Source organism: Tribolium madens, unplaced genomic scaffold (assembly GCF_015345945.1).
Source record: "Tribolium madens isolate multiple individuals breed KSU strain unplaced genomic scaffold, Tmad_KSU_1.1 Scaffold_11;HRSCAF=98;Tcas5.2_LG3b, whole genome shotgun sequence".
Lineage (NCBI taxonomy): Eukaryota > Metazoa > Arthropoda > Insecta > Coleoptera > Tenebrionidae > Tribolium > Tribolium madens.
This window is the reverse complement of record NW_025400975.1, coordinates 5079064-5093735: the sequence shown is the minus strand read 5'-3', so window position 1 is coordinate 5093735 and position 14672 is coordinate 5079064. Positions and strand designations below refer to the sequence as shown.

At 34.2% G+C, this 14672-nt stretch overlaps 1 protein-coding gene across 3 annotated transcripts in view; it reads left to right on the top strand.

Moving 5' to 3' along the window:
• The window catches only part of LOC123005605 (LIM/homeobox protein Lhx9-like), an 89750-nt gene that overhangs the window by 22257 nt on the left and 52821 nt on the right, over positions 1–14672 (top strand). For 2 of the 3 annotated variants that reach the window (XM_044399446.1, XM_044399428.1), the window contains exon 2: positions 1007–1509. In XM_044399446.1, the coding sequence (XP_044255381.1) occupies positions 1007–1509 (503 nt within the window). The remainder of the gene's footprint in view (positions 1–1006; positions 1510–14672) is intronic. The other variant, XM_044399435.1, reaches the window with a different exon arrangement.

Below are 14672 nucleotides of genomic sequence, written 5' to 3'. Positions count from 1 at the left end.
GAGGATAAATGAAGTAATAATACTCGTAGCAAAGTTTAACTAAATATGCTAAAAAATTTCTAAAATAGAAAGATATGAAAATAAACGGAAAGTAGGTAATCTTAAAGAATAGAAAAATTGAACTTTTATGTTTCCATAAACTTTAAGGATGATATATTAGGGATTGTAAGGATTACTACATTTAAAGGATATTTAATAAGATATGTAATAATTTGTTGTATCTTATGCCCAATTTTTATAAAATTTAGCGTCAGTTTTTTTTGGTTCTTTCCTAAAAGAAAAATAGCTTGTAGTCTATAATTTTGACTGGAAGCCAGGCAAGTCCATTTGTCTCAATTTAAGATCTTTTTCATGCCGGCAATATTCCTTTATCATTGTCAGTATTTCTATTAAAAAAGTCCGCGCACGATTATTGAGCTATTACTCTAACAAGGTAAATACATGTTAAGGCGTCGTCATTAAGATTGAAGATAGCACCGAGGTTGTATTTTTGCTAGGATAGGTTACAAGAAGAGTGCCTCGCGAAGCGACTCGAAAAGGGTCTCTCGATGATTTACATTTCTAATCGCAAGAAAGTGAATTACAGGCGCATAACTCATGCAATGGTCATCCGGTAGCCTTTGCACAAACCATCGGGATTCTTGCATGCGAGCCACTTGCGGCCATGAGCCAGGCACCAGCAGCGACGAGCTGGTTTCGCCATTGCCGCAGGAAGGAATAATTCAAGGGACGACATGGATGGACTTCCTTCATTTCGTGGAAACGAGACGTGTGCGTGAGAAACGTGACAGCGACGCCACATAAAAACAACACTTTTTAGTCGAGGGGAATAATAGCTATAATGACAATAATTAGCAGCAAATTTTATTATTACCAGTCATTATGCTCACTCTTCTTTTTGGTCGGTGTGTTTACGAAGAAACTTCTTACTGTTGAATTAGAATAAACAATTTTTTTGCTAATTGTGTGTTACCAAATCCAAGAAAGATATTTTCGCTTGTTGCAGCAGCAGCACGAGCAGTACATTGGCCCGGCGTACGATCCATCCCGCGACCTATCGCCGAACTTGCCGTCGTGCGACTCGTCAATGGGGGACGCCGATCCTTCGGTCTCCAGCGGCAGTTCTTGCAGCACCCCCTCGAACAACAACCACCAGTCGTGCGGGTCGGACACGTGTCGGCCGCCACCCCCGGCTCTGAATCAGCCGCCGCCGCCACCGGGAGAGCTGTGTCGTCCGCACTCTTCTTTCGAGCACCACATACCGAAGCTCGAGCCGCTCCAGACGCCGGGGACGCCGCCAACGCCGCCACCAAGTTGCGCCGAGGACGGCAGTGGGGCCGTTTGTGCGGGCTGTGGAATGAGGATCACCGACAGGTTCTATCTGCAGGCGGTCGACAGGAGGTGGCACGCGTCGTGTCTGCAGTGCTGCCAGTGCAGGAACACGCTAGATGGGGAAATCACATGCTTCTCCAGGGACGGGAATATCTACTGCAAGAAGGACTACTATAGGTGAGCTTTTAGAAAAATATTAGAAAAACACTACAAAAATAAGAAAAAAGCCAATAAAAGAACTGTAGCAGTTTTAAAAATTAAATCTATAGTGTGAGTATTTTAAGAATCAAGTAGGGTAATGTATCAGAGTAGATTTTTCACTCGCCCAATTTTTTTCATTATGCAAATGAAATTGACACAAACGCAACCACTAAGACTTTGTTGAGAAATGATAAAATAAAGCTTTGGGTGAATCAGACGTGTCAGGTGGTACACAAAACACCAATGAGATTGCAGGATTTTAGTCCCTATCTCTTCGAATGCTTCATTCTAAAGATAGACAAATCATACATATTCTATTTTTTTCTACTTATTTTTCTACTTTAGTAAAAATTTGAAAATATATTTTTAGGCCAAAAGCAATCTAAAATTGCCAGTGTTTTGTTAATTTTACATCAAATTTGAGACCAAAAGTAATAGAAATAGTCATTTGTATTTTTTTGAAATTTATAACCATCTAAAGTGTAAGTTATTCAAGTAACAGGATAGAAAGTAAATCAGTAAGCAATAAGCACGTGAGTATAAATATATGTTAAGTATGTAAAACATATAAAATACCTAGTCCTGGGGCAAAGTTTACATGTTTTACCCTTTTCCTTAACAAGTCATGTTTCACTTTGGATTCGAAAGTGGTATAAGCGAGATTTGTATTATTTATTGTTTTTTTTTAACTGGTCTTAAGGAAATTTTAAAGTAATTTTAGTAGTAATTGTTTTAGTTGGTTTTTATTTTATATTTTTAGTAGTAATTTAGTTATTTTAGGTACAAGTACTTAAAATACAAATTTTGCGGACGAATCGTTGCAAATAAGTGCGCAAAAACGTTTTAGGTACGTGTTACAAACAATATTTTTTGACTCAATTGACTTTTAGAAACTGAAATGAGTCCCTAAAACAGCTACTTTCGGAAGCGTATACAAAAAAATTGTTTTCTCTGTGTAAGTCCTATATTTTTGCCTAAAGTTTATTTGGATACATACTTTTTACAATAGACTTACACTTTAAATTGCGAAAAATAAAAAGAGTAGCTGAAAAAAATAGTTATTTTTGTTTCCTAAAACACAGTTTTTGCGGACGAATCGTTGCTGTTTTCGGACGAGGTGAAACCGAGTCTAGAATAGCAGATGAGTCCGCAAAAACGTTTTATGTACGTATTACAAAAAGATTTTTTTTGTTAAAGTTCCCAAAACACGAATTAATTAAAAAAAATTGCCATCATAGTAACCAATTTTCTTTTTAGTCACTGTTTTTGGGGACTGAGTACCTAAAATAACCATTTTGCGTACTATTTTATTGAGTCTGGAAAAGACTCATTTTAGGGACTCAAATGAGTTCCTAAAACATCTGTTTTCGGGAGCGTATACAAAAAAATAAATTTGAAAATTGGTTTTAAGCAAAGGAAACTGTTTAGAAATAAATCATCATTATAATAAACAGTAAAAATACAATGATGTTATAAATAAAAAAGAAAAACTATGTTTTACAAAAGAGAACGTTCCTACTTATGGAAATATAACGACCACTTAAATCTAGATTTTTTTGTATCAATCGATAGCTTTTGAAATAAGGAGCAATTCGTATCATTCCGCCAACATATTAGCCAAATTTCTCAAAAATAATGTCATATTTCTTGTCATAATATAATAAAAATTGAACCACTAATCAAAAGAACCAGTGGAAATGTTATAGGTAAACAAAACAGATTAGATTAGAAGTAGAAGTAGAAAATAGAATAAAACAAACATTTTAAAAACTACTGTAAAACGCGATTAACAACCAAATAGTAGTTATTTGCGTAATGAGGGAAAAAAGTAATTTTTTCTTCTCAAAAGTGCTGTTTTTAAAGCACTTAAAGGAAGAAATTTATTCTAACATTAACGACATGCCGTTAAAATTAAGATTCCAATTTTAAAATATAAGTTTTTGAGGGAAAAAAAAGTACTCTCTGAGAAGAAAAATTTACACTTAGAAAAGAAAAATTTACACTTAGAAAAGAAAAAAAATCTTTTAGTACTAAAAGAAATACTAAATATTATGAATACTAAAAGAAATGACATACATACTTCTTCTATCTTCTAGTTTGGGGGAGCCAAATTTTAGTTGATAATGGAATAGTAATAGAAAATATAATAATCATAAAATAAAATGTTAAGTTTTGAAATTAGTTTGCAACTTAAATTTTTCTTGTTTAGCACTAGTTTAATCTGAACTATCTAGAAAAATCTTAATTTCACAGTGGTGCAAAATTGTTAGTTTACAAAGCTTTTTTAACTTCTGGTTATAGAAACATAAAAAGTACTAATTAGTTTAGTTGCAAATAGTTTCGAAATGCTAGAAAGGCTAAGTATCATTAAAACAAATGTTTATTTTCTTTTATATGTATTTATTTAGTTAGAAAATGGCACACGCGCCATAAACACCGAATAGAATTTTGTCTAGTGTACATATTTACACTCATTTTATAACTATTTACATTGGCTCTGACAAGTAATCCGCTTTTAAAAGGGTCTAATGGTTCTAGTTAGCTAAAGGTAATAAAACCGGAGTCTCGCATCTTCATTTGCAAACATTAAAGTTGGCAAAAACAATGAATAACACAACAATTAACAACAAAAATAATCAGAAGCATTTAAATGCCTTTTTATCGTTGCATTTTCATTAGATAAAAGCCTTTTTAAAATAGTGGTGAAGTGGCAAATTATTGTCTTGTTTTTGTGACGGTAAATGGTTTCGTAATGGTTTGGCCCTGGAAGTCATGGTTGACATTTTTGTGGCTCAAATTTTATTACCCTCATAAGAAACGTATTACCTGGTTAGGATATAGTGGCCATAAACCATTTTAATAGTTTTTCTATACATAAATGCCAAAAACCGCTTTCGTTTTATTCCCAGCAGGAATCTTTTGTCTTGTTTTTAATTGCAAATCATTACTTTGTAATTCCGTGTAATTTTCTGGAATGATCGCAAATCAGGATTTTTTTGGGGATACAAGTGTTAGCAGGACTCCGTTGCGTGGCTGGTTTCTGCGCCGTAAATCATTCCGTCAGATGTTTAGCATACCGAAGAGCGCGGCAGTGAACGGTAGTGAAAGAGGTTGGCGCACGGGCATTAATATGCCTCGTTATGCAATTAATCAGGGAGTCATATTAAACAGTAGCGACGCGTATTCTTCGAATGCCCAGACTGAGTGTTATTCAACCGGCAACGGCCGGTATGTACTGAGATTGTTTAAAAACATTTCGTTGATGCGAAAACGGCTTGGCGGAAGCTCCGCTCCGGAGGCATATTTGACGGAATTTGCCCGAGTCTGGGGTTTTCACACGGAGGCATCGACCACCGTAAATAATAACTTAATCTGTGGATTCGGCCTCTGCGATGGAATCTCAATAGCGCTGCCGTTGAAACGTAATTATTAAAAGTGGAGGAATGAAACACAAAGTATGTGAGACAAAAAAGCGAAATACAGAGTGGTTATATAGATCATGTTAATATCCTTATACGCAGGTGCAACATTTCCAACAGTCAACAGCGGATAAAAGCAATAACAAAAACTTGTTACACGCATTTATATTCCAACTAATTTATTGCGAAACTTTCATATTTCTGCCAGAACACGCAAAAGTGCGCTTGCTTTAATTGCTTGCAATTTTTGTTCATTGACATGGGTTGTTCTATGGTAATAAATGGTTACACACATGTTGGTTTTTAGGTGGGCTTGTTGGCTAACCACAGGTTGTAGTTTGGGATTGATGATGAATCATTTCGTATACGTGTATCACTTTAATTGTGTCTTGTCTATTGAAGGCAGACGAATGAGAACAGCAACCGCACACAAGGGTTGCCCCAGGGAGGCGGCGTGACTCCTGCTCGCTTCATCCTACAAGCAAAACCGTGTTTCGAAATTTTTTTGTTGAAATTGGAGCAGTATTCCGCTTCGGGTGCTTGAAACGACGGAAGAAAAATGATGGAAATTGATGTCTTATTAAATCGACTTTAATAAATCGCCAGCGTAGAGAAAATACACAGGAATTAGTTTTCTTGCAAATAAATTACCGCAAATTAGTTTGTTTAACTTGTTGTGGTCGGGCAAATCCTCTCGGATTTCCAAATGTTTTGTAGATGTTGGGACAACCGCTCTCCCCTCATACCATCTGATTCGAAAAAAAATCGAAATTGTCGGGGGCTTCGCCCTTGGGTATAACTCATGGTGCCTGATCCGTAATGTTTTGTCAAAAGTCGCCCCCGTGTAACTTCAAACTATTGGATTCGCAAATGTTTTTTTAGAAATTCTGGGGGCTCACACTATCGAAGTTGCAAATGTTTTATTCATTTAAAACTGTACTTTGTAGGTATATTTACTAGTAAATGTGGTTAAATCCGATCGGATTTAATTAAGAGTTTAATTTTTATTTAGTAAAGTGTCTTTTAGATTGTAAAAAATAATGTTTGGATCACTTCGAGTAGCTTCAGGTCGGTTCAGGTATCTTTAGGCCACTTCGGGTTACTTCGGATTACTTTGGCTTGAAGTAAAAAGAAAGTGTTCAAATGTACTGACTTTTTGATTTTCAAAAGAAGAAAAATTCTTAAGGAAATTTTTAAATTTAGTAGTAAAAATGCCAATCGAAACGTTTCAAAACATCGTGCTACAAAAGACAGTTGGGGAGACTAAGAAAGTGTCAGATGTAGTGGATTAAAAAATTTTTAGACTTGCAAAAAAACATTTAAAAATTTCTTAAAGAAATGCTTAAATTTAAAAAAATGTCATTTGAGACGTTTCAAAACATCGTGCTACAAAAGACAGTTGGGAAAACTAAGAAAGTGTCTGATGTACTGGATTAAAAAAGTTCTAGACTTGCAAAAAAACATCTAAAACGTCTGACTTGTAAACTTCCGTAACCTCAATTTTTAGATTTTCCATAAATAGAAAAATAGACCTTATAGATACCTACTTTAATACGTTCTACGCATCCCCTTTTTGTACACTGAAATAATTTTTAGACATCAATTAAAAGTTCACGATTGATTACCTAATTCTGTAAATTTGGGAAATATGCTGAAAAAATCGCAACAACTCGCACTTTACAAAAAAAACAACTCAGGTCTTTGCACAAAGATTATTTATGTCACCCTTTTGCTTTTTCTATAGTTTTTCTTTGATTTTCTTGAAGAGTGTGAGCCACATTGACGCGAAATGACCAACTGTCAAAAGTGTCAGATTGAATGATTGAAATTCAACTCACTTTTGATTAAACTTAAAATTTATGCACTTTTAGGTTTAGGCCTTCTTTCTCTATAAAACTCTACTAACGTGTAGAATTATGATTGATTTTTTGTTTTTTACTTTCAGTCAATCGCTACCTTTTGCTGTTTTCTACTTTTAGTGCTTTTAATTTTCCAACAAAAGAAAACAATTGCTATTGCGCGAGAGAGATGGTTAAATTAATTTTTACACGAGTTGAGAGCGTTGGAGCTATCACGTAAGGTATACTACTATTGAAATTTTAAAGAAAATTGTGTTCAGAAAATCTTGTTTAATTTTTTTTTATCTTGATAACCTACAGTTATTTTTTCATGTGTGTTATCACATTTTGGCTCGTTCGAAAAATTCCTTTCATGGCACATCTTATCTCGCATCAAGAGTGACCTTTCCGATAGCTGCAGCCTGCAACCAGTATCAAACTCCAACGCCCATCATAAACTCTCATTATTTACGACGTCTCTATCCTCGTTCGCGTAATTTTTAATTATGTCAAAGTCAATGTTTCGCTCCGATAAGAATTTTTCTCGTTGGCAGCATTTATGCCTCCTTTACGACCATATTAAATTTAATGTTTTAATTGCACTTCTCAGTTCTGACAATCTGATGCCTATTAAAATTATGAAGCAATAAACTCAATTAACAGCCCGTCAAACCGTCAGCTATCCGCCCCTGTCCTGCACACCGTTAATCCGCCAAAATAACTCCTTATCGTCTATGGCAATTATCTCGAGTTCAAGTCTCCTGACCCGCCAGTTTCAAAGTATTTATTTACAATTTCTTTCGAAATTACACGAAAACAACGGATAATGAATTTGGAAAAAATGATCGGTTATAAATAGAATGGCTAGAGAGATGACTCAGCTCTCTAATTTATTTATAAATTTCTCGTCTATTGTGCGCGACTCTTCGAAAAGGAAGAAGCGCTTTCAGCCGTAATACAGTAGCGACATCTGGCACTCGCGTTGTCCATAATTGCCATTAAGGTTCTTAGGAAGGATTCAATTAACATTGTCCTATTTTATAGCGAGGAAAAATCAGAGGTGAAGAGACTCTTTGTACTGAGTGAAATTCGTCGTCTCCAAGACTCCACTTGGGGCCGATTCTTTCCCGGTCTCAGGATCTGGGTAATTTGGCAAACGTTGTCGCAAGTCACGGCGGTCACGCTCCGCGATTGCGGCCCTTAAATTGCGAAAGTATATCAATTAGGCGTGCGGAGGCGGCGGCGGGCGATGGCGGCGAGTCGCCAACTTCGGACCGAGGGGACTAATGGTCACGACTTGGCCATTTACCTCCGGCAGAGAGACTTATCGCCGGATAAATTGCCGCCGTTCGAATTTTCATGTCAGCACACAATAGATCCCTGATACAAGTCGGCTGTGTGAGGTATGTTGACAGCTGGATGGCGACCAGCAGGCGTCCCGGTGCTGACGCCCACGGAAAAATGTACTCGATGGACAAAGAGGGCATTGAGGATTAATCATGGACCGGGCCCGGGCTCGTGCTGCTAACAGGAAGAACGGCCGAATTTATGTAATGGCTCAGGTGCTGTGCAAAAAAGCCAACGCGAAATGTGGTTTACAAACATTGACAAGCTACCAAAATGCAGAGGTGAATAACCAAAGTTAAACCGAGCAAAACCTAATTTTAATATCATAAAGCCTAATTTCTGTGGGAAGTTAGTCAATATATATTTTTATCATTAACGTAAAACAACGCGAAATAGAGGGACGTTTTAAGAATACACATAACATTTTTTTAGACACAAAAGTGTCTAATAATGCGTATTTACTCTTATTTTGTTTCACATCCCCTTTCCATTCTCTAAATTAAATGTCTTATGCAATTTTGGTCAAGATCACCCCAAATTTCAACAAACCTTTTTTTACGATTGGAAAGATTTATTGATGCAGATTGCAAGTTATAATTTATCTTTCCATTATCTTTCCATTATAGTCCCATAAGGGCTCTGTGGGATTTAAATCAGTATTTTGAGCTGGCTAGACGATATTTTTAATACCAACGTCGTGCTGTGTGACGCTCTGCATTATTATGCATAAACAAGAAATTGTCGCCGATATAACTAATTTCGTACGGGCTTCCCAAATTATGTCTTATGAAACCAGGACTAAATCTTCACCAAAGCTAACCGTTTTGACAATGTTGCACTGGACATACCATTCTCCAGGACGTCTGTAGACTTTCATTGGAGAATTGATAACATTGGTACTTGTTACTGAATAATAACTATTTACCAATTTTGGGCAAACTCCGGACGTCTTCTGCGTGGTGTTTCATCAAGACAAGAAATCTTGACTTGATGAGCTATTCTTGTCTTGTCTTGAAATTCAAGACAAAAAAAAGATTTGGTCTTCAACTTCACTACTTTTTGAATATTCGATTCTAGTCTTCATGTCAAGAATATTAATATTTCTTGATTTTTTATGAAATCTGAGAATTGTAAATTCTTGATACTCTCTTATTTTTCAACATGTTCATCTTGAAGACTAAACAAGTTTTTTTCTGCATTGTTTAAAAGAAATAGGACAGATGTAAGAATATTTGTGGAAAAGAAATTGACGAGTACTATGGGAGCAAATATGTCGGCAAAAATGAAGATTATTACTTTGGTAATTCAACATCAAACACAACTAAATCAAATGGCAAGAGATTTTTTGAGTACAACAGCCACGTTGGTACCGATGGAACGAATAATTTGTAGTAACAATACGAAAACATGGCAATTTCTTAAACAACGAATCGTGTAAAATGTTAAAAGATTTTTTGATAAATAACGAAATATAATAACACAAATTAACTATTATTATAATTACGAAAATATAAACAATTTTTATTATTATTTTTTTATATGTACTTACAGAAAGTGAATTAACTTTAGCTGCCATTAAATAGTTAATATCAATAATTCAAACTAGAAAAAAGTTATAAACTAAGTTTTATTCGCAAGTTAAAAGTTAATTATTAAATTTAGTTTTTGTTAAATGACCTTTTTAGCGATAAACATGATTAAAACCACAACTCACAAATCCTGGAACTGGTCAAAGTTTCAAGATTTCTTGACAAGAAATCTTGATTTTTGATTACTGTTTCTTGTCTTGATTTTGAAATTATTAAGACAACTCTTGTCTTGATTCTTGACAATACCAAGACAAGAACATTTTCGTGAAACACTACTTCTGCAATGCTTTGCGTTTAAAGGAGGATCAGTTGCGAGTACAAACGGTAGTGGATTATGCTCTGCTAAACTTCTTCTGACAAATTTGAGTATGAAACATTTCGAAAAACTCTTAACTCAAGCTAGAAGTTGTAATTAATCGTTGTCTCAATGCGTATGCGACAAAATCTGATCTAAACACGGTTGTGATCTGTTTTCTATTCGGATTTAAAAATTTTTTATTGTCACCTGTCTTTCCAAATCGATTTAGAACCTTTGAATTGTTGAGATTCGTTTTCTTCGGACAACGCCTCCACCATCGCACGTTCTTTTGCGGAAAGATTTTTTCATAATCGTCAAGTAGCCAGTGGCGTATTATAGCAGAAATCTAAAAGAATCTTAAAGGGCGCAAAATTTTGTGAAAGATTTTTTTTTACGATATTAAAATCAAGCTGTGAATATTGATTCTGCAAGCAATCAAATTGTGTAATAATGCAAGTTACCAGTATGTCACTAGAAGAAGGAAGAAGAGATTGAAGCAATTTGATGAGACAGGAGAAGACCAAGACGTTGAATTCAACAGAAAAGATGAATTTTGCATCCAGGTATTTCTTCCACAGAGCGACAAGCTGAAAACTGAGCTTTTCAAGAGGCGGAAGTCGTATTTAGAGATTAATGAAAACTTCGGATTTTTGAGCTCCTTTCCAGTTATCACCAGGGAGGAAATCAAAGAAAAATGTTCAAAGTTGGTTGAAACTTACAAAGAAATTCTTTATCATAACTTGGAAGGCGAATTGCTTCAAATACCTCTAGGTCTTTTGTCTAATGGACACTTAAACTTACTAAAAAAATTTAAACTGACAAGTATTGACGACTTGTTCCTTTGTTGAGAATGTTCGTCTCTAAGGCGGTGACTAATTTTACAGGTGAAAGACTATTTTCAACATTGAAGAGAGTTAAAGACTACCGCAGATACGTTACGTTACCTAATCTTAAATTAAAGGCGCTAGCAATAATGTGCATCGAAAATGAAGTGCTTAATGCTTTCAGTTTTGACAAAATTGTTAACGTATTTGCTGACGAGAAAGCCAGAAACAAAGCTTTTTGAATCAACAGTCATTTTTTTAAATCATTTCCTTTTTTTTCTATTTTTGGATTATGTTTTATTACTAATTACTATAAATAAACAATACGCGTATATTAAGTGACAATTTTACAATCAATGTGATACTCAAAATTACTATGAACAAAATTAATAAAATAAAAAGAAAAGAAGAGAATGCTATATCAAACACTAAAATATAAAAAAAAATGTTAGTGAAACAGAAAAAATCAATGGCGGGAGGGGCCGAAATTTTCTAAACGCTTTGGGCGCCAAATTGGGTTAATACGCCACTGCAAATAGCTTCCATTTTACTCGAATATGACAATAACAGTTTATTTTACACCACTCAGCGTTGATAACTAATAGAAATATCACGACTAAAGAGAAAATGACATTTGACATTGTCATGATTTTTCTTTAAGTAAACGCAATCCTATCAACATTTTTCTTTAAAAAAAAACAACATGAAATAAGTGAACAAAAATAATAACAAAATTTACAAATGTGCGACAATTTTGGCGCAGAGTGCAAACAAAATTATTTTAAGTTACTTAATAGTAAAAATATTTTTTTTAAATGAGGAATTGGGGCACCTGTGCTTATTTTCTTCTTCCGGGTCTCGCCACAATTCGAAATCGATTAGGTTAGGTCAGGCCAGCGACTTCATTTGATATTTAAATGAATTTTAAGCCATACACAGTATAATTAGTACGTGGTGCGGGTATATTCGTAATAAGACCGTCATAAATAAAACCCAAACAGACAAGGACATAGTTAATCGGTATCTATCAATGTTGCCTTTCAAGACAAAAAAATTAATAACCGTGTGGAGTAATGGTGCCGCAATTATCGAAGACCTGCAAGCTTGCCCTGTATGCGCCTCGTCGTCCGTGCTATCGCCCAGATAGTGGTCATATTTTATGGACTATTTCAATGAAAACACGGAAAAGTTGATAAAAACGGCGCTGTTTTACGACTCACAACCTAATTATTTAATTGTTATCTCGCTTTTTACTTCCGAGGAATCGATCGGAAGCTTGTGTGGTCGCTTCGAGGAAGCTCCCCGTTGTTGTTCGGTGCGATTTCTTAATTGCGACGCCGAGGCCATCAATTACTTAGCATTTTAAGCCCGGATGAGAGTTTCTCGACGTAAGCTCATTACAGCGTCAGTAATGCATATTACATGTACGATTAAAACATTAAAGATCGAATTTAATGCGAGAGAGATTAAGATTTCCCATAGCATCGGTTGCGTGCTGGAGAGATCTCGTGCAATTATAATTGTTACGCACGCTTTTATCGTGTGACAGTTTGGAAAGAAGAGTGACCAACGGCCGGTGAAGAACAGTTATGTGTGAGCAGCGAAGAAAAGAGAAGACGGTGAAGGTTATTTTGATCTCAGCATTTCACTAAGATGGCTTAATGCGATTTGACGGGATATCAAGCAAGAGGAATTTTTCGAAAGTTGCGACACACCAGACGGGGAAAGAAGGATTTGCATAGGTGTGAGCTGGCAGGAAAGAGACAAGGACGCTTTTGGAATGGCTTATCTAATTCAGTTTTTTTTTCATTTGATTTAATGGACTAGTTGGGTTTCGACACGACTGTTTAACGATTCTGAAGCAACAGATGGATATTATTTTGACAGGACAGTTGGAATTTTTTTTCATTTTAATACGATGAACAAAATGATTGAGGATTAACAATCTTATTTTCGTATTTTAATTTTAAAAGACTACACGTAGCCATTTCCCGTTCGATGTCGGGTTTCGGTTGGACTTGTCCGAATTTATCATACACGAATCGTAACACCGTCATGCCAGGACTATCATTCACTGGCTCGTGAACCGTGAATTTTTTACCCAGCATGGTCATTTAGGTGGAGAATAACCGTATTTTGGGACATGTGATGATGAATGGGAGCTCTTTATTTAAGCAATGTCTAATAACTAGAAATTTATTTGATTAAACTACGGAAGTATGTTGAACAAGAAAAGGTGCTTATTTCACATATAAAATATTCCAAGAAAAAAAGGGGTTTATTATAACTAAGCTGAATTCAATATGTTGATGTAGTTTTTACTTAAAAAATTTATTATTCGACGATTTTTTGCTACTAAATCAATAGTAAAATGATTTATGTTTCTGTTTTTTTTTAATTTTTCTATAAATCTTTTTTAATTACTTCACATTATTTTAAATACTGTTTTATCTGCTTTTTGAATCTACTTCTTTTTTTTTGCTTCTTTAATTTGTTGTAAGATTGGGAAATGGATATCTACAGGCTATCTCAAAGATGAAAGATGAAAAAAATAGTCTTATTAGGGAGGTCAAGATAATATAGAAAATCTTATGAAATTGGCTCATTTGTTTTAAATTAATACAGCTATTGAGCTAAATTTTTCTATTACTACTTACTATAATGTCTTTTATTTAAAAAAAAAACTGTTTTGCAAGAGAATTTCAAAATAATCTGAGTTAATGATTGTTTTTCAGTAGCGGACTGTTGATTTAGTTTGATTTTTAATTGAAATTACAAGCAATTATCTTTAAAAAAAATAAAAAACTAGTACATTATACACATAGGTATATGTATTTACATAAAAATAGTTTTAATAAATTTTTGTCTGAGATCTCTGGTTTAATATAACCTCTTGATGATGAAAACTTTATTGACAAAACAAGTCTTGGGTCTCAGAAACAAAAAGTTTCATTTAATATTTAAAATCAATTGACAAAAAGCTAGAAATGTGTCAATTTTAAGAATTTGTTTATGTAAAATTGATTTTTTCAGAGAATTTTGATTTCATAAACCATAGGAGGAGAGCAATTTACTGGTTTTCTTTGCTGTTTACTGGCCAATATATTAAATAATTTAAATTGTTTATTGTAACACCCGACCGTTGAAAAATATTTTTGTACATAAATAAAAATAATATTACTGTTGGGGGTAAATATACCTCTCTTAATAAAAGAAAAAAGAAGTTTAACTTGGATTAGTAACTATAGGATGTTTTTTCTACTTTTTTATATTTTAATAAATACTTATTTATTATAAAACTCGATAAAGCAATTCTTTATCTACGAGAGAAAAGGATAAGTTTACGAGTGACGAAGTCACGAGTGGACTTTTTCACGAGTAGATAAATAGTTATTTATTATACCTACAAGACGATAAAATTGAATTTTATAATTTTTTTATTAATATGCTTGAAAAGATAATGAAAATTTAATCGTCGTGTACAATATAAAATTTTATTCAATCCTCACTAATTTTGTAGCTAATTTGGTCGATATTTATAAATGTCAAAATAAAATCTAATGTCAAAGATCGTTAGCAACTAACAATCGCAGATATACAACAATGGGTGTATTTTTTATCATCTAGACGATAAAATTTCATTTTAACATGAAGAAAAGAGTAGATAAAATTCAATTTTAACATGGTGGATTGAATAAATTTTTTTATCGTCGTGTATGATATTTCGTTTTATTTTGTACTCACCTACCAGAATTTCTTGGAATATAAATAGTAGGTAAAAATTACTTTATTTCACTAGACGATAAAAGACTACTTTATCTACT